General features: G+C 37.0%; 2 protein-coding genes across 8 annotated transcripts; both read right to left on the bottom strand.

The window, feature by feature from the left end:
- Nucleotides 1-2,921: 2,921 nt before the first annotated feature.
- LOC128027659 (CXXC-type zinc finger protein 5-like) lies at nt 2,922-17,806 on the bottom strand. Of its 6 annotated transcripts, none has more exons than XM_052615450.1 (3): nt 17,491-17,806; nt 11,765-12,783; nt 2,922-4,563 (listed from the first exon to the last, which is right to left on the bottom strand). In XM_052615450.1, exons 2-3 carry the CDS (start codon nt 12,587-12,589, stop codon nt 4,519-4,521), a joined length of 870 nt encoding a protein of 289 aa, XP_052471410.1. In that variant the 5' UTR covers nt 12,590-12,783; nt 17,491-17,806; the 3' UTR covers nt 2,922-4,518. The 6 variants fall into 6 exon arrangements, with proteins under 6 accessions (XP_052471410.1, XP_052471413.1, XP_052471414.1 ...); XM_052615453.1 differs by lacking the exon at nt 17,491-17,806 and adding an exon at nt 16,302-16,773 and having other exon boundaries at nt 2,922-4,560; nt 11,757-12,783; XM_052615454.1 differs by lacking the exon at nt 17,491-17,806 and adding an exon at nt 16,302-16,772 and having other exon boundaries at nt 11,757-12,783.
- Nucleotides 17,807-20,608: 2,802 nt separating this feature from the next.
- Nucleotides 20,609-24,419, bottom strand: zgc:110843 (uncharacterized protein LOC541492 homolog). Of its 2 annotated transcripts, none has more exons than XM_052614265.1 (3): nt 24,091-24,419; nt 21,816-22,018; nt 20,609-21,331 (listed from the first exon to the last, which is right to left on the bottom strand). In XM_052614265.1, exons 1-3 carry the CDS (start codon nt 24,161-24,163, stop codon nt 21,242-21,244), a joined length of 366 nt encoding a protein of 121 aa, XP_052470225.1. In that variant the 5' UTR covers nt 24,164-24,419; the 3' UTR covers nt 20,609-21,241. The 2 variants fall into 2 exon arrangements, with proteins under 2 accessions (XP_052470225.1, XP_052470226.1); XM_052614266.1 differs by having other exon boundaries at nt 21,816-21,988; nt 24,091-24,363.
- Nucleotides 24,420-25,119: the final 700 nt, after the last annotated feature.

Genomic DNA, 25,119 nt, shown 5'->3' with positions numbered 1-25,119 from the left:
AAAGAAATCTTTCTTTCCGTCTGTGGTGATAGTCCTCTCACGAGCCTCCATTCTGGTAGATTGGCCTGTGAAAACAGTCACCATGTGAGGTTTCACTTCAAAAAGATCTGTATTTTTGCAGATAGAGAAATAATTACACGTCCATTTAAAAAGGCACAGTTTTTCCCAGTGTGTGCTTAAAATAAACACCAATGACAGTATCATTGTGTTTATATTTCTCTGAATTCGTGGTTGATTCTTCAAATTCATAAAATGGCTCTATATCCTGATTAGATGAGACACTGTAAATAGCCAAAATTATGTTGTGTTCATGTCACTGTTGGAATTACCGTAATTACTGGAAAATTAGAACTTAGAGGGCAAATTCCAAATGGCTTTTTTGAACACTTCAAGGCACTTCGGCCTTCCAGAAGTCTGTTAGTGAAGGGATGGGGTTGATTTTGACTTCACATACAAATGTTTGTAGAATATGCTTATTAAATTTGTCTTTATTTTGATGTGATAAAATATTTTTGGTCAGTGATACAAACAAGATTTAAGATGATAAGAAGTTTAAGCATGTTTAGTTTGAAAAAGTTTAATATTAAATAAGACACAGTGAGACAATATTTAAATAAAATAACAATAATTAGAAGAAATATTTATTTGCAACAACTTATGGAGTAAAGTATTCTGCACACATGCACATTATTGTCAAGGTAATGTTTGGTCAGTCATTCCCTTCGCCAAGTGAGTTTTTCAAGACAGCAATGTCCTACACCCTTCAAAGAACACACTTCAAGGGGTGCTCACTTCCATTTGGAATTCGCCCAGAGATTTTTCTGGGTGCTGTTTATGTCCTTAGACTCTAAATTATTTCTTATCATGGCAACTAACACCAGCATGGATCCATGTGCAACTTTTTTGGTGTTGTTTACAGTATATAAGTAATTACTAAATTAAATTGAACTTTAAGCTCTTGCATTTAAAAATGAAAGTTCATTTACATTCCTGTAAAGAAAACTGAAAAATTCCAGCAGCTGGGATGCTTTAACAGTTTTTTTGTTTTGACAAGTGTATGTAACTACCTTTAACCTTTTGAGGTTGATGCCATTTTTGTTGTTTTACCACAATGTTACAATGGATTTTTTAAGGTCTTTGATAAAGAAGATGCACTGCCTGTACCATTGAGATGATGATGCTAAAATAGGTTCCTTTAGGGAAACCTATTTGGAAATAATAATCATTCCAAGGTTGGTGCAACTAGTTCTTCTGAAAGTTTATTTCTAAATAAAAAAGGATATTTGACAAGAAAGAACAGAGCCAGACCAAATGCATGTTTGAAAAAACAATGCATTAAAAAACCATATACTCACAGTTAAATAAACAATTTTTCTTATTCTCATGTTAACTAAAACTATATTACTTTGCAGAATAATTGTTTATTGTATGCTGTAAGACCTAACAAATGTCTTAACACTTTTAATTTTGTCTTAAAGTGTTAGCTGGCCCAAAAATGAAATTTAGGCTGCATTTTACCCACCCCTGAGGCATCCTATGTGTATTTGACTTTAAGACGAAGTTTTTTTTTTTTATATCAAAAATGGTTCTTAATGTCCAAATATGTTTTTTTTTTTCTTTTGAACTGAATTCCATTAATATCCAGATGCATAACAGTTAAAAAAAAATAATAAATTGAAGAATTCTATACATAGCCTTTACTGCACTTTAATTAGAGTACCCCCCCCCCCCCAAAAAAAGGTTTAGTGTAAATACCTATTTAAGTACATTAAATGTTTCAAATGGAATGAACATTTCAAATAAAAATAAAAATATTACTTATAAACATTATAATAATAATAATACTATTTTAAAAATGTTCCACTAAAATAAAGAGGACAGAGCAATATAGTGGAGTAGGAGGAGGAGGATAGAGGAGATGAGAACCGGACACGTTGTGCTTTTCCGCCGTCTCCCAGCGGTAGTGTAATATCGTGGCTCCTGCGCGCTGACACGCACCTGGAAGTGCCGCTATGCTGCTCGCAGCACTGCACCAATTATAGCGCAACATCTCGCCCTGCCGTTACCATAGTAGCGCCGTGCTCCTGTTCCCCTGGAACGAATGAACCGTGGGGGAGCGAATATCTTATCAACCATCGCCCTGGTTACCGCGCTCTCTCTCTCTCTCTACGCGCGCCCCATCGCTTGAGTGAGAGGCCAGAGCAGGCGCCCTAGCTGCAAATGTGTGTATGTGTGTGTGTTTTGGACAGAGCTGCAGACGTGAGCACAGAAGGGTCTGGGTGATGTTGATAAGACTGAAGGAGCCTTTGCAGCGTCCCTCAGCCACTCTGTGATCATGGGCCATCATTTAATACATGCACACGCACCCTAAATTGCATGCTAACGAATCTGATTTGCTCGGATATACAGATTCGATGTCGCATGTGGGGCAGGGCGGCGTTCAAATCGTTTCTGATGGCCGTGCACCTGGATGAGAACAAAACACTCTCGGCCCCCTCTCTACGCAACCCCCACACACTGCGCTTGCTCTCTCTCCATGCGGCCCTCCGGCTCTCTCTCTCTCTCTCTCTCTCTCTCTCTCTCTCTCTCTCTCTCTCATCGGATTGATGGCCACGAGGAGTGAGACAGACTGACGCGGCCTGCAGAGAGAAAAAAAAGCTTTCACACTCTCATTCACTCCTACACTCCGGACAAAAATATCACGCTCAGTTCACTGGTTTAACCCACCCACAACACACACACACACACACACAATCAACACGCATTCATTCTCACACTAGCGCACGGTTCAGTCAGAGGAAAATTATGAGTGCTCATTGATTTCACCTCACATGACTTATTCTGTCCATGACTTCTTTGTGAACAACACAAAAATGAAAACAAAATGTCAAATAAGCATGTTTTAAAGAGCTTAACAAATGTTTGGTTTGCACCTTGGTTTATTAAATTGAGGACTGCCAAGACCTCAGAATGGTTGGCTTTGGACACAAATACATGCATTCATTTACGCAGAATGATAAATTTGGCCCCATACGGCACGAGAATGGTGTGCTGTTGGATTTTGACTTGAAATCATTTTGGTACTGTGCATTTCACTTAAACTAGATCAGTATTTAAACTGGGGTGAACCTGTTCAGTAGGATTTCAGCATAAAAAGAAAAAAAAGAAAAGACAATTGCAGCCAAAAAAAAAGTCACTTATCCAACATGGTGTCTGTGTTATGTGGATGGCCTTAAGCCCCTTTCACATGATTAGCATCAAGGATTCGATCCAAGTCTCAACAAAAGCATCTTATGTTTTGACGCTTACATGAAAAGATACCATTACAGAAGGGTGATTTTATACCGTTGCTGGGAAGAAAGAAACCAGAGAACCATACACAATGAAAATGAAAGAGCTCATGTTTGTAAGCTCAAAACAGAAAGAAAATCGCTTGTCGAATAAGAGTTCTTGAAACTTTTCTCATAATAAAGTTGTGTCATACAACTCAATGTGTCGCAATAGTGAATTGTCTGGTAATCCTTGTCTATAACAATCGCTTGCCACAACTAGAGATCAATGGAGTTAACCATGTGAAAAGGACTTAAAGGAGTACTGAAATTCAGGTCTTGGTGTAAATCAGCAATAAAACATCCTAATTATAGAAATATTATCATAAAACATCAATAATGTCCTGAATTTTGGAGGCCAAGATCTGCTAAGGACCATGTCTTCCATCTGACCAATCCCATAAGTCTATAAGAAAAAGGAGGTGAGTCCTACACATAGCTGGTACACAAATACACCATCATCTGGTCTACATTGTGTAGTTCCATCAGCTTCACCCTCCAATCCCAGCAGACCTACAGTATTTAAAAACAAACAACCAGAACGACAAACCCAAAAGGACCTTTCAAGCATGTTTGAAGTAAAGGATGCTACATTGGAGCGTTTTTCAGGGTCGTCTTCGTATCAAATATTGAGCAACTTGAAAACTGAATAACAAATAAAAAACAAAAACAAATAAACAAACAAAACTTGACATAAAAAGGCAATCGTAACATTGAGGCAGTCAGTAAGAACCACTGTGCTAAATTACAATAGTGCTCCTTAATTATCACAAGCTTTAAAACAGAGCCTTGGGATTACATTCTCTAAACAAAATTACGGCATTTCTCCACACATGGACAAACAAAACCACTAAACACAAATAAAAATGATTGTCCGTTTACCATTTGGCGGCAAATAGTTCCAAAGCATCCAATAAAGGGCAAGATTCCGAAGTAGAACTCAGATGGATCCAAAATGGAACACGGGAAAAAAGAAAAACAGAATGACATTCCGCCATTCACTGTTTATTTTTGGTTCAGGACATGTTCATTCTCAAATAGTGCTTTAATTCTGCTCTTCGGTTGTTTTATTTGTTTGTTTGCACCTAGTGTTTACAAGCCCCACAGCTTTCCGAGGGGGAGGGCGTCACCGTCCATCGGGAGTCCTTTCCATATGGGATGGAAGTCATGGGGGGAGGGTCAAGCTGCCCTACGGAAACCATCGGAAAGGAGCTCCGGTTGGCAGCATCACCTTCTTGGAAAGACAGAAGAATGAAACAAGGAAAGAAAATAATGTGAGTCATTGATAATTTGACATAAACACCAACAGTAGAGCAACAAGGAAATGGGAACAGTCTCATTAAACTGGCCTCTCGACCCTCATCTCCAGACCTTTTCCCTTTTCTGTTTCAAATCCCTCTCTTTCTGTGGAGCCAGACTTGCTAAGACCGTAAAGGGCTGAAATACCGCAGTGGTGCAAATGGCAGATTTTTTCCCAGCCTGCTTTGGGACTGGGCAGGGGTAGTCTTTGGCGTGGGACTTTGGGAGAGTGGAGACAACGGCAGCATTTCCTGGGAAGACGTCCAGAACGAAAGAACGAAGGACCGAGGGAGAAAAAGAGGGAGGGGAGCATTCCCTTCATCATGAAGTAACATGCACAGGCAATGATTTCACCTTACATGACCTAGTCCCTCTCTCTGTTTCCCAAACACACTCTCCCACAGTCCCGCACTCTCATTACTCTCTGACAGGGTTTGGCGTTTGTATGCACGCACACATGCATCCAGACCCCCTTTTCCCTCACCGACCCCATAGACAAGCCAACACAGATGGGCTGTCGGCCCATGCACATGGCCAATCAGACAGAGCGTGAGTGCATGGACAGACACACACACACACACACACACACACAACCGATTAATTTCTAAGGTTATTTTTTAACCCATCATCTCCTCTGTCTCTAAATCACACACAAACACACAAACACATACAAATACACAAGAATGAAAGAAAGAATAGAGTATCAAGGGCACCACAAACATTGCACAGACAAATATGGTTGTTTTTTATGGTCGAGACTGAGACAGTTGATTCTATAAAGCATTTCCTCTATTTGACACACTATCTAAATGATCATTTTACTAAATGAATAAAATATGAATAACTATTCTGATATTTTATTATTATTGATAATAATAACAATAGTTAATAATGAGAAATAATTGTGTTTTGTTGCTGTTTTTGCAGTTATATTTATTGTTTCAGATTTTTGACGATAATAATTGAATGATCATTATAATACAAAATAAATACATAATAATAATTATTATTATTAACAATACTATTTTAATGCAATTCTTTTTATTTCTATTTTTGACAAAACTTAATGATTGTGCAACAAAATACAAACATGTATTTTGAATATGCTAATAATACACAATTATTATTATTATTAAAATAAAAATTATATTCTAATTATGCTTTTATTACTAATGGTGATTGTTATTTTTATTAATACTACTTTTTGTTATTTATGTAATTATATTGTTATTGTAATCATTGTTTATTTTATTGCCATTTATTGTGTGTATATAATTATTTGTGTTTGGGACGCTGTGAGCACGGAGACTGTAGTGTATACCGTAAGTTTGAAAGCATTTATCTTAAATTATTAATATGAATAAACAGTGCTCATAAACGGCTGCTGAGGTCGTATTCTCAAGTGAAGCGAGTTGAGGCTTGGACCCGGAAACAGCGCTTCTTATGTCATCACTTAACAACCGAATAGTAACAGTGGTATTTGCTTTAGCAAACACCACAAAATAAATGTCCAACGAGTATATGTAGTAAAGGTAAGCAGGTACAGATATATGTTGATATATTGTGTGTCGACCTGTCTTTGGCTCTTTCACACAGACACTGACACACACGCTGTACCTAAAATACTTCAGTTGCCTGGCTGTGAGACTGAGATTCCTCTACAAGAGGAAGGGGGTGGCATCTAGAGGGCAATGTCTGAGGCCCCACCCACTTAATCTCTTTCTGCTTCCAGCTACATCAGGGACTTTCCGAGATACCACCCGCCACACGGACGCAGTGAGATGTGTCATCATGCAGTACACGCACATCAACAAAAGTTGCAAGCAATGACATGCAAGGTAAGATCAATGGCCAGAAATCGAATGGGATTTGCACAAAACACACACACCTAACCTGGCTCAAAACACATGAAAGGTCCTACAAATGAAAACACATCTATCTATCCCAAACACACACACACACACACACACATCAAAAAGTCAATAGACCCCCACACCACTGACTGTGACCTGTCAATAATGGCTCTTTAAACTTCATAAGTCCTCTATGCCTTATTCAACCACTAGATCAACCATTCTGTCAATAAAGGCAAACAATACACACACACAGAGAGATATATGCAAACTCACCATAAATATATGCCTAAAACATTTTTAAAACAATGATGGACTGGTGCAGCTTGGATTGGTGCAACAAAATATTCATTTTTAGAACATAAAAAAGATTCAATGTCATTGTTCACTGTCATTTTAGCAGTGGTGATGTTCATATGTGTTATTAGGGCAACTAAATTTACATTTATGATTTACTTATGATTAAGTGATTTACACTGCATTTAAGGCACGCATGATATCTGTTCATGCATTCCCTGGGAATCAAACCCATGGCCTTGTCATTTCTATTGATATGCTTTATTGATAAATCTACAAGAACTGAACACCAGCTAGTGACCAACCAGTACAGGACCTAGCAACACACAGGTAAAAAGTCACTGAGTGTGTGTACAGGATTTTAAGCAATACCTTACACAAATAGGCAAATGCACCACAAGCACACTGTCCCAAAGTGCTTGCATCTTTTGAAGCATCTTGGCGATGACACATCATTCTAAAAATGTGGCACTGAAATTAAAGCTACACTGTGTAACTTTTGACCCTTGACCATTTGAAGCATAAAACGACTAACCAGAGGAACATTGTGTTGGTCATTATGTTAGTGCTGCTTTGGTTCTGCTATTCTGCTTAAATGAATGTGATGGCTTTAGGCAGACCACTGTGCTCATGGTTACAAATGATTTTAGATGTCTTTTCTGTATAAAATTATAGGCCTATATTTTTATTTACAGGTTAAAAATATAGAAATATAGGCACACAGACCAAAGTGTAACTGGTTAAGAGACTTGCATTGTTACCAACAAACACTGGTTTGTGAACCAAGTGCACAGTAAATGCTATAAATATATGTTGATTCATGTTTTATTACGGATACTGTCGCTTTCCTTTTCAGCTTACAAACTAATTTCAGTTTGTGATTCAAGTTGTTGTGGCTTCAAACTACTTCCACTGTATACAGTAGTAGCCTGAACTTCTTTTCTTTATTTACAGATATGATGTATAAAAAAAAAAAAAACACAGAAGAATGACATGTATGGGGAATCTGTCCCGATGGGTCTAAAATACAAATTAATATAGGTATCACAGTGATTTAAGGCAAGGCAAAACTGATGTACTCAGTAATTAATTAAATAATATTAATTTTTTGTAAATTGTATTAATTTATTAATGAACAGCAACAAAAAATTACAGTGTAGTTTTAAAAATGATTTTTTTTTATTCCACTGCCCTGATTCTCAAAAATTCTGTGTGAATCACCTCTTAAGAATTACCTATCGATAAATATATTTCCAGTTTAACTTACTTTAAATTTCTAAGTGAGGTTATCTTGAAACTGTTGACTTCCATGACAGTAGTTGACCTAAAAGCTGAAACTCTCTACAGTTTTATGCTAATGCTCTATAGCGCCCCTTGCGGCAACATATTTGTTTTACATTATAGATTATGAATGCTACAAAATGTGAGCATGTAGCTTCAAGCATTGGAATTCACAAAATTGCATGAGTTTTGAGCCTTAGACTTTATAGAGACACATAACACAAACTGAGCCATCTAAGCTCTGGCACATACTGTACCAACACCTCAATCTTTACCTCACAGCTGTGATTCTCAAAGAAATCAAGCCGGTCAGTGGTCAATACACACACATAAACACAACCCCGCACACACACACACACAGAGAAAGAGAGAGAGTTCATAATGACTTTCACTGGGTCTGCCTTTTCCTGCAATGCTATACACATAAACAGACACACAAATGCAGTATGCAGTTCAGGGCCTCTGGAGGACGAGAAAGAGAGGGGTTCTGGGACACATTGACACCTGGCTCTCCAGATGACAGACGCAAAGGCCAGATGGACCATATGAGGCTGCCACACGCACACAGAGACTCACACATGCGTGTATGTGAACATACATGAAAACAAACTCAAATGCTGTTGAAAAAAAAAACAGTCACACATCATGTATGAAAGGCCCCATCTGCACATTTACAAATTATTTTTATTACCAGGCTGTCAAACATTTATAACAAGTTTGCAGCATCAAGTAAAAACATGGACACATTTACCGTTATAATTTTTTTTTTGAGACTTCTTATTTTTGCAGCAAAATCCAGTAATTTCGATGGGAATACTTGAAGATTTTGCAGTGTTGGCCAACAGAAAGCTGCTTGGTTTGAAAGTGACTACTGACATTAGACAACAGATCTTTTTGCCTGCAAAAATACCTAACATGATTGCACTCTAACGCAACAAAATCAGAACCCATTTGATATTTAGCATTCAGATATATTGAGCAGGATTCTGAGCCAATGAGATTTCGGTAACACTTTAGAATAAGGTTCCATTAGTTAATGTTAGTTAACTACTTTCGTTAACATGAACTAAGCAAGAACAATCCTTCTACAGCATTTATAAGTCTTAGTTCATGTTAAATTCAACATTTACTAATGCATTATTTAAACCAAAAGTTGTGCTTGTTAACATTAGTTAATGCACTGTGAATTACCATGAACTAACAATGAATAACTGTATTTTCATTAACTAACATTAACGAAGATTAATAAATACAGTAATAAATGTATTATTCATTGTTTGTTCATGTTAATTAATACATTAACTAACATTAACTAATGGAACCTTATTCTAAAGTGTTACCGAGATTTCTCTTGTGGATTGTGCCATTTAGTGCAATCAACCAAGATGTTTGGAATACCATACTAGCACTCTCTTGTTGAAGTAAATGGTATGTATACTATAAATTAAATGTAAATGTACTTACAGTACTACATTTACCAAACCTATTACAGTAAGGAGGAGTACTGTATCTCACAGTGCAATGTAACTGACCTTCCATTTCAAGTATGATGGATGATTTTTATATCTTTTTTTTTTTTACATATATTTAATTAAAAAGGCAAAATTAACATTTTATTTAGAGTCATTTGCAATGTGATGAGGTCATGTGACAACTTACTACTGTTTGAATCATTCATTGTAGAATAATATCTACAGTTTTACTTACTATTTTTTAAAGACAAGTAGGCAGTTTACTTTCTACAGTGTACGTTTACAAAATGAAGAATGCGCACTGGGATTTTTCAGCAAACTGAACCTTAATTGTAAAATAATGTAGGATTTTGAATAGGCAACCTATAACAAATAATAATTTAATTAACTGTAACAAATTTACCATTAATAAAGATGCTGCATCCATTGTGTCAGACATGTTTTCTTACCTACATTCCCCAGCTTAAAAACTCCGGGTTTCCCACTTGTAGTTACGACTTTGTGGTGATGTTCGTTCATGTTCACTGAGCTTGTAAATACGATCTTTCTCACATCACTTGAAAGCACCATATGCTATTGTATTAGTGTGTTGGGTAGCCCCTCCCACAGTGAAATCTCATTGGTCCAAAGTCCCACATTCAGTACTTTTAGTAAAGACAGTAAACTTGATGCTGGAAACTTGTGCGTTGTGGCTGGTTGGAAACTGGTGTTATTTCAACATTTTATATTCATCCCATTCATTCAAATTCATTAAATGTGATAGCTAAAACTCTGAATCATCTCATCATAGCAGACAGTGAAGGGGAATGTTACCTGTGGAACATCATGATGCCTTAACAATTTCCTTGCAAGAAAAAAATATGCAACCAACTAGACCAATCTTACCATGACACCAGTCTCGCAAAGTTAGATCCTAACTAGCTTACATCAGCACAGACCCAGAGCTAATTTTCCCAACACCTGAACCTGCCTGTAAACAAGGCAGAAACGCCTCAAATTACGGGGATGGGAAACCACATTCAGCTTGCCATTTGTCAGGATGAGTAATGCCCATATACTGATTTATGAAACACAAGCAGCATTAATTTATATGTAAACTGATGTAAAAACTAGGGCTTTTCAAATGATCAAACATTATAGTTGAATTAATAATAATCATTTTAAAAAATCTGATTAACTGATTTAATCACAATAAAGGCATTATATCACTGTTCCAAACAATACAGATTAGGAGTAATGTACAGAGTTATGTGATATTATGTAAATGTTTTCTATATGCATAAGCGTGAGATGGGCTAATTTGGTTGCCAGTTGGGGTCACAATGCTTTTTTAAAAAGTGTCTTATTCTCAACAAATCTGCATTTGTTTGAATAAAAACTCAGTAAAATAGCAATATTGCAAAATAGTATTACAAATGAAAATAACTGTTTCTACCATGTAATTGATTTCTGTGATGAAAGAACTGAATTTTCGGCATCATTCCTCCAGTCTTCGGTGTCACATGATCCTTCAGAAACCATTCTAATATGCTGATTTGCTGCTCAAGAAGCATTTCTTATTATTACTGTTTTAATATCAATGTTGAAAACATTTGTGCTGCTAAATGTTTTTGTGGGAATAACTGAATTGATTCGAAAGGGAAAATTATAAAAGCCTTTACTGTGACATTTGAACAATTTAATGCATTTGTGCAAACTATTATTTATTTTTTTAAAGAGCCCAAAATTTTGAACAGTAGTGTAAATTGCTGAGATGGTAGAAAATACTTCATGATTTTACTACATTAATAGTTTCATTTTTGACTTCTTAACTTTTTAAGTGCACTAAAATAACACATTAAACTAACAAATCTACTGAAATCCATTTTTAAACAAAATCCATAGTAAAGTCCATAAATCATTTGCAATGAACTGAAATCGGTCATTTACACAAAACTGATTCCACAAATTATTTACACAGAAATTTGTTTTTCTTGTGTCAAAAACTTTTATTTTTGACTTTTAGCTGCTTTTATCCACAGGGATAGTAGATCGAACAGGAAACAATAAGGAGATGAGGGGAGAGAATCAAGACAATGCACAAACTTGCAGCACCTGCATGAGCATCACAGCTCAATGTGTCAGAAGTGTGGCCTATTATGCCATGGTTCCCATGCAGATGTTGCTAGCTTGCATTCAGGCAGAATTCAGTGAGAATGTTTATGAATTTACTGTGCATTGCTCACCATCTTACCTCCAGCCCGCCAGCAGGTTTCTTTTTGAGCTCTTCGCACTTGCGGAACTTGCAGATCTGATGGCCGGTTTTGCGGTTGCGGCAGCTGCTGCACTGTTCGCAGTTAATCCTGCGCCGGCAAGGTGGACAGAGGCCGCATCGCTTCCGCTTTTTCTTCCCATTAGCGCTGATGGCTGAAGAAATCTCGCTCTGCGTTTGCTGGTGTTCCGACGTGCCTGTCACGTGCGAGAGCGCCCCATCCGCGAGGAACACTCCTGCTGGCGTCATTATGAACAGCCCCGGGTGATAAGGAAAACTCCCGCCCACTCCGCCATTGCCAAGCAACGGGAAGTCCATCACACTGCCCAGCGAATCAGAAGCAGAGACGGTCTCCATGTCCCCGCCCACACTGACACTGGACGGGTCGCTGACAGGAAGCAGCATCCCCGCCCGTCGCAGGAGCTCTGCGGCCTGGGCGAGATGCAGGCCACTCGGAGAGTCCAGAAGACCAGACATCAATGCAGCCCGGTCCAGTTTGGCGTACCCGACTTGTGACCTGTGCTGGCTAGCGGCAGAGTGAGCTTTGACACCTGCCGCCACCATTGAGCTCTGGGCGAGTCTGTTAGCGTTGGCGACACTGGCCACAGCGGCGGCCGAGCAGGTTGCGATGTACTGCGAGAGAGCTCTTGAACGCTTCAGGCTTTTGCTGAGTGGAGCGCTGATGATGCCACTGCGGTTTCTCCGTTCCACCACTGGGGATGAGTCTTCATCCCCGCAGCAGCTGTCCTGCGCCTCCTCATCCTCTACGGCTCGACTTCCCTCCATGGACCCTCCACTGGCAGACATGGGCCACGACGTGAGGGGGAGGGAGAGGGAGATGTGGGAGCTTAGGATGAACAGGGAATAGAGTTGCAATGTTCCTACCAGGACTGAAGCCAAGACGAGATTGACGAGTGCACAGCTGGAGAATCAGACCACTGGTCCACACTAGTCGAGCCTCAAGAACATCTCAGGGGTCCGTTCACTAAGGCCTGAGAATCCTAGAAAGGGAAAATAGTACACATAAAGGTTAAAGCCAGCATGGTTTGATTAAATGTATGGTAGATGTATAGATAAATAATAATGATTTTTTTCTTAAGTTCCCCTAGGCTGCATTTATTTGATCGAAATAGAGCAGTGAAAACATGAAAATATTATTACAATTTAAAATAACTGTTTTCTTTTTTAATATATTTTAACATTTGATTTATTTCTGATGCAAAGCTGATATTTCAGCTCTCAGGATCACATGATCCTTCAGAAATTATTCTGAATTGGTGCTAAATTATTATTATTATTAATGGGTCTGAATTACATTAACAATGTCAAATTCGTCCTGCTTATTTTCTGAATCCTTTAATTAATAAAATGTTCAAAATAACAACATTTACTTGAAATAGAAATCTTTTGTATTTTTTTTTTTTATCTACTGCAAACTTTTGAATGGTAGTGTATTACAATTTCCACAAAAATATTAAGATTTAATATTTAGCACTATTTTCAACATTGATAATAATAATAAATGTTTCTTGAGCAGCTAATCAGTATATCCGAATGATTTCTGAAGGATCATGTGACACTGAAGACTAGAGAAATGCTGCTTTTTTTTTACTTTTCATCACAGGAATAAATTACCTTTTAAAATATACTAAAATAGAAAACTTTTTTTTTTAAATTGTAATAATATCTCTCAATATTACTGTTTTTACTGTATTTTTTGATCAAATAAATTCAGCTTTGGTAAGAATAGGAAACTTCTTTCAAAAGAATGCAAAATTTATTCCAAACTTTTGATCAGTAGCATATATCCAAATCTAAAGAGCATGAGGAACACATCACGTCTGCCTCACCCGTCAACCGCAAATTAAATTATGTGATTCGTCTCGGCACAATATCACACTTCATCCTTAACTGCTAAAAACATTTTAATGAATCTAATTCTTCCAAAATAATCATGCCTATAAACATATGCCATTTTATTTGTTTATTGTTTGGCCCTGCTGAAATATGTGCAATTTCATGCTAATAAATAATGTACGGTTTGCTGTGGCCTCATCTGACCCATTTAGATTCCTTAGCCAACATTTATGTTTTACACATAATATCTGTCCTACGTATCTGTTTTAGTAACAATTACACTTTGTTCGGTGTCCTTCCAAGGAACTGAAACTAACTGTGAAGCTCATGAGAAAAAAAAAGAAGAAAATTTTGTGTGGATATTGAATTGGGCGGTTTGAGTCTGTTAAATTGTTATATTTTCCTTTACGTCCGAAAGCCCGTTCCTTGTGACAGCAATTCCCCTTTAGTGAGAGACGTCTATCAGGGTCCACAGGCGGTCTGTTCTATCATGAAACCAGAATCGTGAGCTCAAGCGCAAAGCCCCTGGGGTGATCCGACAGTGAAATCAGGATGTCTAGGTGCAAGCTCAGCCTCACTGACGCACATACACGCGCTCGTCAATGACTTAACATTTCAATTAATTGCCGAGCCTCAGTAAATCATGCTATTGGTAATAATGAGAGAAAAAAACATCTTAGGTTGTGAGTGAATGCCTATGAAGATGGGGTAATTGGGTATTCATTCATACAAACATGCATGAATGAAAGAATGTGTAAATAAATAAATAAATATGCATGTTAGTGAGAGTGGGGCTTGTTGTCACACAGGGAAGATGTCTCGGTAACTATACGTTTCTACTTCAAATGAGTAGTTTTCATAAAAATCTGATTTGTTGTTTTAAATGGTATAACTTACAGTAATGTTGGCTAAAACAATGCATTAATATTATTAAATGATTTAATATTACTAATTACTATAATAGTACTAATATTACTATTGTGCATTTCCATTTTGATGTTTCATTTATAATTTTTTATATTGCATAACTGTTTTACTGTGTGACTTTTATTATTTAATGACAAATTCCATTGTGACAACTTACCCCATAGTGTGACAACTTACCCCATAGTGTGAAAACATGCCCCAATATAAGAGCATGCTGTCACACTAGGTTAACATGTGATAAATGAACGTTACCCTTTTTTTTTTTAGGTAATAAACACTATAATGTTTGTGTCTATTTAAATATAAACCTACTGTATGCTCCATAATGAAAACTGTGACAACTAGCCCCGGTCATCACAATAAATGTAGAGCAGGCTATTTCTTAATAATCTAAAAAAAAAAATCCACTTACTGGTGAATACTATGTATTAAGGTGATTCAGTCATACAAATCATATATCTGACCTGATTAAAAACATATAAAACACACTTTTACTGCAAGTTACCTGGCAAAACATTTTTACAGACAGCAAAACATATGACCGTATCAATTATGATAACATCACATCCACATCAAAGACCCATGCTTACTACTGGACAGGTAGCTCTCATCTGCAGGTAAACCAAGACAAAACCTGCATCAACTGAGGACTTCAGTAAATTATTGACCTGGCTTACAGATAAATAAGTTCCTAGCAACAGTCCGAATGCCCATTCAGCAATTGCCTCATGTCAAATGCATGTCAAACATATAGCCTACGAGGCTCACATGCACTTGGAAATTGCTGTGTCCAGTATTGCGGCGAGCCAGAGGGACAATAGCGTGACTTAGAGAGATCTGGACATCACCAGGGAACAATAGCCAAACCTGCACAAATAGCCCAACTGTGCCTAAACAAGATGACCTGCTTTTCAAGATCTACATGTTTTGTCAATAACCTCAATTACACCCTTCGCAGATCAGTCCCCCAAACAGACCAGGATTAACTGCATCTATTCACGTTAGATTATTTAAATAATTAAAATGCAAATACGCACCACAGGCAAAAAGTTTGCATGTGACTCATAACAGATTAATAATAAACAGCACATATAACTTGCATTCATACTTAATAATCTCCAAGTGGACTTCTGAAAAATTCAGACATTGTCACTCGGTAAAGCCCACATGTTTTAATCCAGACAACCAATAAAAACTGAAAATGTCACAATCGTATGTTTACAGTGACCACAGTACAGCCAAACAACAAACAAATTCCCGTAAATGCAACTATTTCGTGCGCCTATTTGGTTACGCGTGGCAAAGTTGCACCAATGCAGCTAATGCATATGGGCAAATTATCAAGCAGATGTAACGCCGATCATTTAGAAAGTAAAACAAAATCCCTTTTGTCTCATCTCGAGCGACGTGTCTATGGTGACAGCGCGCGGTATGCGCCAACACGTCGCGGTGGTTAAATACATTCCCTTGTAATTTCACTGCCAACTTATTCGTCTTGGCGGATGTCATTGTAACTTTGAACAGTCCTCAACAAAGTCTCATTCCCCTCCCTTTGATAAATATAGGGCATCTGCATATTTGCAAACACAGGCGTCTTTTCATTCGCACCGCTCGTGAGCCGAGGGGAGCGTTCCGACTGTCCGAGCGGTCCGGTGCTCTCACGCGCTGCGGAGATTTATATATAAAAGAGAGAGAGAATAAAAGGTAAAAGAGCCAAACGAAAGCAAATTCTCACCCAGACCGAATTATTCTCGCTGCTTCCTTCAGCAAAGCCCAAACACCGGCAGATACACGCAGAACGCACTTTGTCCGAGAGCGAGCGCGTGCGCTCCTCCAGCCTCTCGCGTCTCTCTATCCCACCTCCACATCCTCGCGCCCGGAGAAGAACATGCAAACACATTTCATAGATTTTTGGAGCTTCACACAAAAACCGAAGTGGACTTTCCGTCACGGAAAAAAAAAAGAAAAGAAATAAACCTTAAGTAGGTGTGGATGCGCGCGAGGGCTGTCTGTTTCTCTGTGCATATGAGAGTAAAATATTGAATGAAGTATAGTTTTGAGAGGGCTGGACACTCAGCCCATTGTTGACTCCATTCTTAATGGCTGTTGGCTGCGCTAATGATTGATTTATTATATCAGAACGTTTACACATTCATGCTTTCCAGGAACCTGGGGCTGATTGCTATTTTAATATGCAAAACACGCTTCCTAAATAACCATTCACTCATCTGAAATATAACCCTATTGGGTGCTCTGTAAATGAAAAAAAAAAAAAATGCAAATTGCAACTAATAATTCCACGTTCATGGAAATTTAATAATAACAACAATAAAACAATTATTTGTATTACTTGTATATTTATGCAATTTCCTATTGTTTAAGCACATTTGATATCAAATTGATTTTAATTCGTATTATTAATAATAATTTATGCATTATTATTAAATCAACATTTAAACATACTTAAAGTTTTTATTACTTATAGTATATTTTAATTAAATATCGCATGTATTTAATTAATGCGTTTAATAACAATGTACTGTATTTATTTTTTATATTAGGCATATATTAATATTCATTTTATATTAACTGTTCTATAATGAATATCAAAGCAACTTATTCATGTATTTAATAGGAGTATCCCTATATTCATTATTCATTATATTTATTAATTAATTATTTTGTAATTAATGAATGTCAGTGAAATCTATTAATGCATTTTATAAGAATACCCATATTGTTAACATAAACATTTAATACATTATTATATTTTTAGGTAAATTATTTTTTATAATTAATATCAATGCAATTTATTAATATATATATATATATAAATGTATAAAATACATTCATTTCAGTTTCTCTAACAACATATAAAGTGTTATTAATCTTTGTGAAGAAATCAAAAGGACTGGACTTGTTACCATAATCGTCGTGTTTTCTCTGTGTTGATGACTTCATCTGTGAACGAAGAGCCATTTTGCTGTGGGTCCATCATTTGTCGTCCGTCCAGTCGCTCCTCCTCGTCGCTTTGAGTCCACTCCACCTCTTGTGAGCGTCCTGTGTGTCTGGCAGGCGGCCAGCTGAAGTGTGGGGAAGTGACACCGCCAGGGCGGCAGAAATTTTCCTCCGTTTCGGGCTCCTTCCCAATCGCAGACGGGCGAGCGTGCATTGGCTGGAAAGTGGAACAGCTCGTCAGGGACGATCAATGCGGATCGATGAGTGCGGCGCTGCTGGCCGCGGGTTTAAGGGGGGTTGCGTGTTACAGTCCTTCACGGCTGCATTAAGGGGAAAGTTTAGGCTTGAGTAAGTGACACTACTTAACGGCTCCACTTCCCATCATAGTTTTTTCTTTTCTTCTCCATTTATCTGTATACACAAAACGCTAAATTATATTCTAAGAACATGGGATTTTCGCTTACAATAGGCCTACGTCCTGGGTTAATACTATATGGTATATAGCCCACTTCAAAAATACAATAGTAGGCCTATTACCATCATGGTTATGTCCAAAAATATTGGGACACGGTACGATTAACATATTCATTAATTTATATATATATATATATATATATATATATATATATATATATATATATATATATATATATATATATATATATATATATATATTTTTTTTTTTTTTTTTTTTTTTTTACGTCATGGTCATGAACGTCATGCACGTCATGGTTGAGCTCAAATGTATGGTAGCATCCATGTACCATTTACATATTGCTATTTTAAAGAATACCATGGTAGTTTTTATATAATAGTACTCTGACACATAAACCCTGGTAGGCCTACTATGCGATTACTATATTAAAATACAATAATATTTAAAGCACTTACAGTAAAATGGCGCTAACATGTTTTTGGATATTCTCCACACCATTGCATTCTTGGAAGTTTACAACTCTTTGGACTGTACCAAAACTGTACCAAGGCACACAGCCACAGCACTGTTTGAAAGGGATGGCACTCAGTAGCTAGTATTTCGATCAATAGTGTGGTATTAGATCATAGTTGTGTGTCCAAAAACATTTTAGCACTTTGGTAATTTGATACTTGTTTTATGTTTTATATTATTTAAATCAAACAACAATTATAATATAATTTATTAACATTTATAAATATAATTATATAATTGTATATATTAAGATATATTCGAAAAATTAAATAGATTTACACAATATTTATAAAAAAATATAGAATATATAAAGAAAAAAGTCGATATAAACTATGTTTAATATAATTTATTTTTATAAATTGAGATAAGAAAAAATAAATATATATTTACAATGTATATTTATAAATAAAAATAAATATAGATATCAACCATATCTAAATATATATATATATATAGCAATAATATAATAATAGTTTTTTTCAATCAGTGTAAAGTGGACTACTCAGAGCACTATTCCAGGATGCTTGACTTGAGCCAGGTTTGTTTGTGAGCTCATTGATCAGACCTTTGAGTCCTGAGTTGCATCACACCCCGAGTTCACTCTGGAGGTCATTGCTATCTGACAGAACACAGATAGTCTCCAAATGAAGCCATATGACAGATCATTAAAATAAGTAAATAAATAAACAAACACTTGCCTATCCTTGATGCCACATTATTCCCAGATAAGTTTTAAGACCTCAGGCCCACTCCTCTCTGGGGATCTGGGGGGGATTGTGTGGTGGTGATTGGTGGGGGGGGGGGGGGGTGGATTAACGTCACATGGTTCTCTCTGGCAGCCAGACACATGACCCGCTCCACAGGAGGGGATAAAACCCACTTGAAAGACTACTGCATAGAGATTGAGGGAGAGGGTGGGGTGGGGAGGCAAACGTCCAGTTTTCTTAGACACTGAGGAATGCTGTCGGCCTGCTTCTCGAATGCAGAAATGCAGTAGACTCATTCCCCCATGAGATCCTTCCCCTATTTCTTCTGCTCTCTCTGTTTCTCACTCCTGTGAGTTACCTGTGGTTTTGGGCACCATGCTGTGACTGAGATCTCCACGGCCCCCATCCACATACTGTTTCAAAAAAGATATATTAGACAAGGAATTACCTAGCATACGGTTAATGGACTTGATATTGGTCTCTATTTCACTAGCAATTTCTTTTTTAGATATTTGTTTGGAGACTTTATTTAGCCTATCCCATGCCAATTCTGCTACGGAGATGAATCATAGCTAAAATTGTGTGCCCGTTTCAGGAGAGGTATAAAAGTATTTTCCAAGCAATTAGCAATTCGATAATTTTCTCGTAGCAGATGATACAATCATTATATTTTTGTATTTTTACGTTGAAATAGGTTTTCATGTGCCTACCTTTAACCTCACTGATTACCATACTCAAGGTTTCTGTAATACGGACCTTGATATGCCGAGAATTCACTTCCAAACTAATCACCTTTAATACATTTATATCGGTAAATATGGTGAATATGCATGGTAAAACTTCAACAACCTTGAATCCGGTGCAAAATCCGCATGGAGGTAGCTTTTTGCCTCACATTTCCCTCGCACAGCATTTTAGATCATGAGGTCATGTTTACCGTTGCTCTGTGAAATTCTGTCAAGAAATCCAGTCATTCCAATAGAAATCCAAATTTTCGCGTGAGGGCGAAAAAAGTTCCCAACGCTGTTATCACAGTGTGCTGTGCTGCTTATGCATAGAAAGATGCTTGGTTTGAAACAGTCTTCTGAGAAATGTGCTTTATACATTATTACATGGACAACAGACAATGGACCTTTTTTATGCCAGAGAAATAATACAAATTTGATAATGTGACCGTACTTTTACAATGAAAAACCTACATAAAACTGATAAACATCATAATACAACATAATAAAGAAGTCTTTAAAATAAACTCAAGAGCACTGAACTGATACTGCGGCTCCCTCTGGTGGCTGTACGCGGAACTGCAGCAGGGCGGCCTCCATTATTTCCTGTGTTTTGCAACATTACAGGAAGTAGATCACATTATCTCCCACATCCTGTTTTAAAACTCTAGCTGTTATAACCCTGCCAAACAACACAAGGGTGTACATTTCAAATTATGTTTATTCAAAATGTACATCTTTATCGTACAGCAAAATACACATGGCCTCGAATCACACATCATGATAGAAAATATATTTTTATGCAGTTTTTACATGGAACCTGGTTTAATTTTACAGCCAATATGGTAAAAACTGCACAAATGTTCAAGTCATAATCACTGAAATGTTAATGAAACTGTGCGTAGTAGTTCTGACATCCTCTCATTCACATTCATCTGCTCTGTAGTGCCGAGATATTTTACAGTATATTTAAAGCACATTTAAATGATACGGTTTGTGTTAGAGGCGGAGAGAAAGACCAAGTGCAAAACCACACGGTAACAGGAAATACAGTATGTTTGCTGATGCATGTCTGCAGTGCTACAGGAAGTCCTCAAGTAGATGAGAAATATTAGCATTGAGAATTACAGTAATTGTGATATTCAACACTAAACCAGTGTTCCTGTGGCTCAGTGGTAGAACACTGCGTTGTCAGCACAAAAGGTTGTGGGTTCAAGTCCCAGGTAACACATACACTGGTAAAAAAATAAAATGTGTAGCTTTGGATAAAAATGTCAGCCTAATGCATAAATGTAAAATTCCTCAAGGGTGGTAAACACGGATGCAAGCTGAAAATTTAGGGGGTTTTCTTCTTAATGATCAGAGGTCCAACATTATCGCCGGTTTCCTCATTGTGTTTGGTGTGAGCGCCGTCACAGTAGGGAAACTGTCCAGGGAACAAACAAATACAATTCACAACCACACATGATGATCTTTCAGACAGTATGATGTCGACATTTTTAACAATATGAAAGCCATTCTTATGATTACTCTACAAAAAAAAAACATTAAATATTTTACAATCAAAAGAAACGCGTTCCACATCCTGAAGGGGGCGTTTTTACGATTATACTAAAAAGATCTTACTTGCTAAATAAGTATCAACTATATCAGATGACACAAGACATGAAGAAGGTTGAGTATAACAGGATTTCTTTTAGCAGTGTTTTCATCTTGTTATTAATTTAGAGGCCTTTGAATTCACGTATCAAATTTACTGCTGATACATGATTCTTTATATGGATAAAAACGATTCATACAGATGAGCTACAATCAGACTAGCGGGATCATCCAGCACAGGTATAAAGAATCAACACGCCATCCTATTAACATGAACTCAATCACATGATCCATGAGGAGGTTACACTCACTTTCTTGGACCTCCAGCAGCGGCAGTAGACGGCCTTGTTGCCGATGTCCTCCATGTCGAAGCTGTGGACTACTTTGGGGCTGTCTTTGTTGATGGTCATGTTGACCCTGCTCTTGGGGCTGCTCTGTGAACTGAAGTAGCGCGTCAGCAGGTAGGTGCTCAGAGCCACGGCCGCTGCAATGGGAACGATGGTGGTCAGCTGATCTGCAAATGTACACATGAGGAGGCGCTCGTTTCTGAGGGGGCCGAATAACTGCCTTTAGATTATACAGCTTTTAGTGCACTATAAAACACATGCAGTACAGAATAAAGGTGTTTATTGATATTATAGAGCAGGGATGAGCACCTTTAATAATGACGAAGGCCAGTACTATTTCTCCTTTATATCAAGGGGCTAGATTACAAATTCACATCCACACACCTTTTACACCGTCGTACTCATTTCCCCCTTAATGAGGGAAATCAGAGTATAATTTAGTTTGTTTTAAAAGATTTTATTAATTATGAAACTTGTGCAGTTATGCATATTAAAACTGGAAATTTAGTTGTCAGTTGACACCAATATTACCCCAACAAGCCAATGTAAACATCTCAATTGCATGGTCTTTAAATTTGCAACAAACGTATAGAAAAAAATTGAAATAAAGACCTTTAAAGAACTTTTAAGACCTGCACAAATAAAATAAATACCATATGAGCGAGGTAGGGAAATGTCCAAGGTAACATATTAAACTCTTAAAATGATTGTAAAAAGCATGATTTACAGTTCAGATACACGTTTTCACAAAAACAAAATGTTTTAAAAATGATAAACTTCACATTTCAGTCTTTAAACAAGTTTTAAAATAAGAGATGAGCCAAGAGATTTTTCGTATTAATTTTAAACAATTATTTTGAATCAATTATATTAATTAAAGAAACTATAAATATCTTAGTGTCTTAATTGTTTAGACTTTTATAATTATTAGCATTAGCTTCTTGTCGATCCATCGGTCCACATTTAAAAACATGGGTCTATTTTCACATTGGTCTGAACAAAAACAGCAGACGGCTGATTGAAAATTTACACTCGTTCTCTTCATGGTCTTAAAATGCGATGCATTTAAATGGAAGACTTTTTTAGGACCCAAGGCTTAGTATAACCAATCACGCATCATGTTCTGGAAATAAATCGTGAGACTTTCTGCAGATATCTCATGAGAGGCCACGGAAACCTTTCCAATATAATTTAAATATGAATAATATTTATATAATATGGTAGTAAAACAAAAATTAGCAGTGATATTTAGTTTGTACAGCACTTACCATTTATTTTTTTATCCCTTAGTTAGAAGCACCACAAAATTAAATTGTGTTTTAAATCTTTTATAGGGACTACTGAACAGACATTCAGAAGTTGATTTTAAAATGCAAAGTATTGAAAATAAAAGCTCTGTAAACCAGTTCTACAGGCACTTGTGGTCTTCATTCTCACTTGAACACTTGGAGCAAACAGAAAATACATCATACAAGTGGTCAAGTGAGGGGTTAAGGCTAGAAGGAATACAGCTGTGGCTACTGTGCATGTGCAAATAGCGAATATCAAATAGCATAATTTGATAACACACTGAACAACAAGAAAAACTGATTTGCGTTATTGTAAGATTTAGGTTTAGGGTTGGGGTAGGAGTAGACGTTAATAAAACACAATCTCATAGGTATCTATTGTTAACTATTGGTAAATCCAAGGAATACATCATGTCAGACTGTAAATCCTGGTCAGATGAGAAGGATTCACTCTTAACTAATCATAGTATGATAACAAATCTTTGACAACATCACTTGATCACTGACATCTCGACATGACATATTATAAAGCTAGATTAAACGGTTTTATAGTTCAGCTGCAAACGTATTTAACATGTTTTTTAGTTGTGAATGTGGACGAATCGTACATACCGATTCGGTTCAAATGATTCGTTTAAAAGATCCTACTCAAAATAACTATTCGTTCATTCATCGCTGTTTCTCGTTATGAAAACAATCGAGTTTATCAAGCTCATGATATATCACATAACAAATGAGACAGAGCGACATTGCAACAATATGCAGCTTTATTACCTACTAAAACACCGCATTCATTCATATAATCTAAAAGGAATACAGTTACGTTACTCAGAAATACAACACAGAATCAAACATGCTGACAAATATGTGTTGATCCTTTCTGAAATTCCTAGACAGCCATCGTTCAAGGTTGCCATCGGATTTATATTAAAATAAAACACCACTCTTACCTTTAGAAACCTTAAAACCCGGTATAATCCCCGGTTTAGTCAGAGCTGAAAACCCTGGCACTTGAGATGCCATGACAGAAGGGTAGTTTGGACTTCAAATTAAAAGGGCACCACAAGGTCTGAGACGCTGCTGAACCCGAGTGGCGCCGTGACTGCGGAAACTCTGCGTGATTGCGTCACTAAATATATCTGACCAATGGCTGGACAGCGCTGTTCACGCGCACTGCTAGTTCAGATTCCTGTAAAAATGGGGCCCAGATCCCTCCTTAGTGTGCAGCTGGCAGTTTGGTAGTGAGGGTTTTTGTTATAGACCAGTGATCCTCAAATCTGGCTCGCGAGATCCAGTTTCCTGCAGAGTTTAGCTCCAACTCTAATTAAACACACCTGCCTGTGATTTTCTAATGATCCTGAAGACATATAGACTAGCAAACTCATGCGTGTTTGATTAGGGTTAGAGCTAAACTTCGCAGGAAAGTGTATCTCGCGAGCCAGATTTGAGGATCACCGTTATAGACTTTTCATCCCTGATATTTAAATGTTATGTAATATTAAAGGTTACATCTATGCTCTTAAAAGAACTTTCACTTTAACCCGACTCAAAACATTTTAGTTAAAATAAAAATAGTAAAAATGGTCTCCAATCTATGGACAACCGAAGTATTAAAAAACTTGGTAAATGATACAAATAAATTCATATATTTTGAAATAGCCCATATAACACTTCATGACTTTATGAAATATTAACAAACTGCACATGGGGCATTAAATTAATCCAGTCATTTTAAGTGCTTTGGTCCTCCACACCAAACTGGGGAAAAAGCTCCTATAAAAGGTTTGTCTAGCTACAACTTGCTGCTCAAAAATCCATCGCAACTTGCTTGCTAAAGTACAGTAATTGTGACAGTGGCTATCGCGAGGCACACATTAAGCAGTCATTGCACATTTAATACACTTTTTCTATTAAAAAAAAAAAAAAGTCAGTTGGCCAAGCAGAAGAGATCTGTGCAATTTTTCATTTTCAAAAGCGCT

Source organism: Carassius gibelio, chromosome A14 (genome assembly GCF_023724105.1).
Source record: "Carassius gibelio isolate Cgi1373 ecotype wild population from Czech Republic chromosome A14, carGib1.2-hapl.c, whole genome shotgun sequence".
NCBI classification, from domain to species: Eukaryota; Metazoa; Chordata; class Actinopteri; order Cypriniformes; family Cyprinidae; genus Carassius; species Carassius gibelio.
Note: the sequence above shows the minus strand (reverse complement) of the source record. Positions and strands in the feature narration are given on the sequence as shown.

Excerpts from the sequence above, each read along its gene's own strand:
- LOC128027659 (XM_052615450.1), bottom strand. The coding sequence starts at position 12,589 with ATGTCTGCCAGTGGAGGGTCCATGGAGGGAAGTCGAGCCGTAGAGGAT. Across the intron at positions 4,564-11,764 it reads AACCTGCTGGCGGGCTGGAG|AAGGTGATGCTGCCAACCGG; the intron begins GTAAGATGGTGA and ends TGTCTTTCCAAG.
- zgc:110843 (XM_052614265.1), bottom strand. The coding sequence starts at position 24,163 with ATGGCATCTCAAGTGCCAGGGTTTTCAGCTCTGACTAAACCGGGGATT. Across the intron at positions 22,019-24,090 it reads GGGTTTTAAGGTTTCTAAAG|ATCAGCTGACCACCATCGTT; the intron begins GTAAGAGTGGTG and ends GTACATTTGCAG. Across the intron at positions 21,332-21,815 it reads GCTGCTGGAGGTCCAAGAAA|TTTCCCTACTGTGACGGCGC; the intron begins GTGAGTGTAACC and ends TTCCCTGGACAG.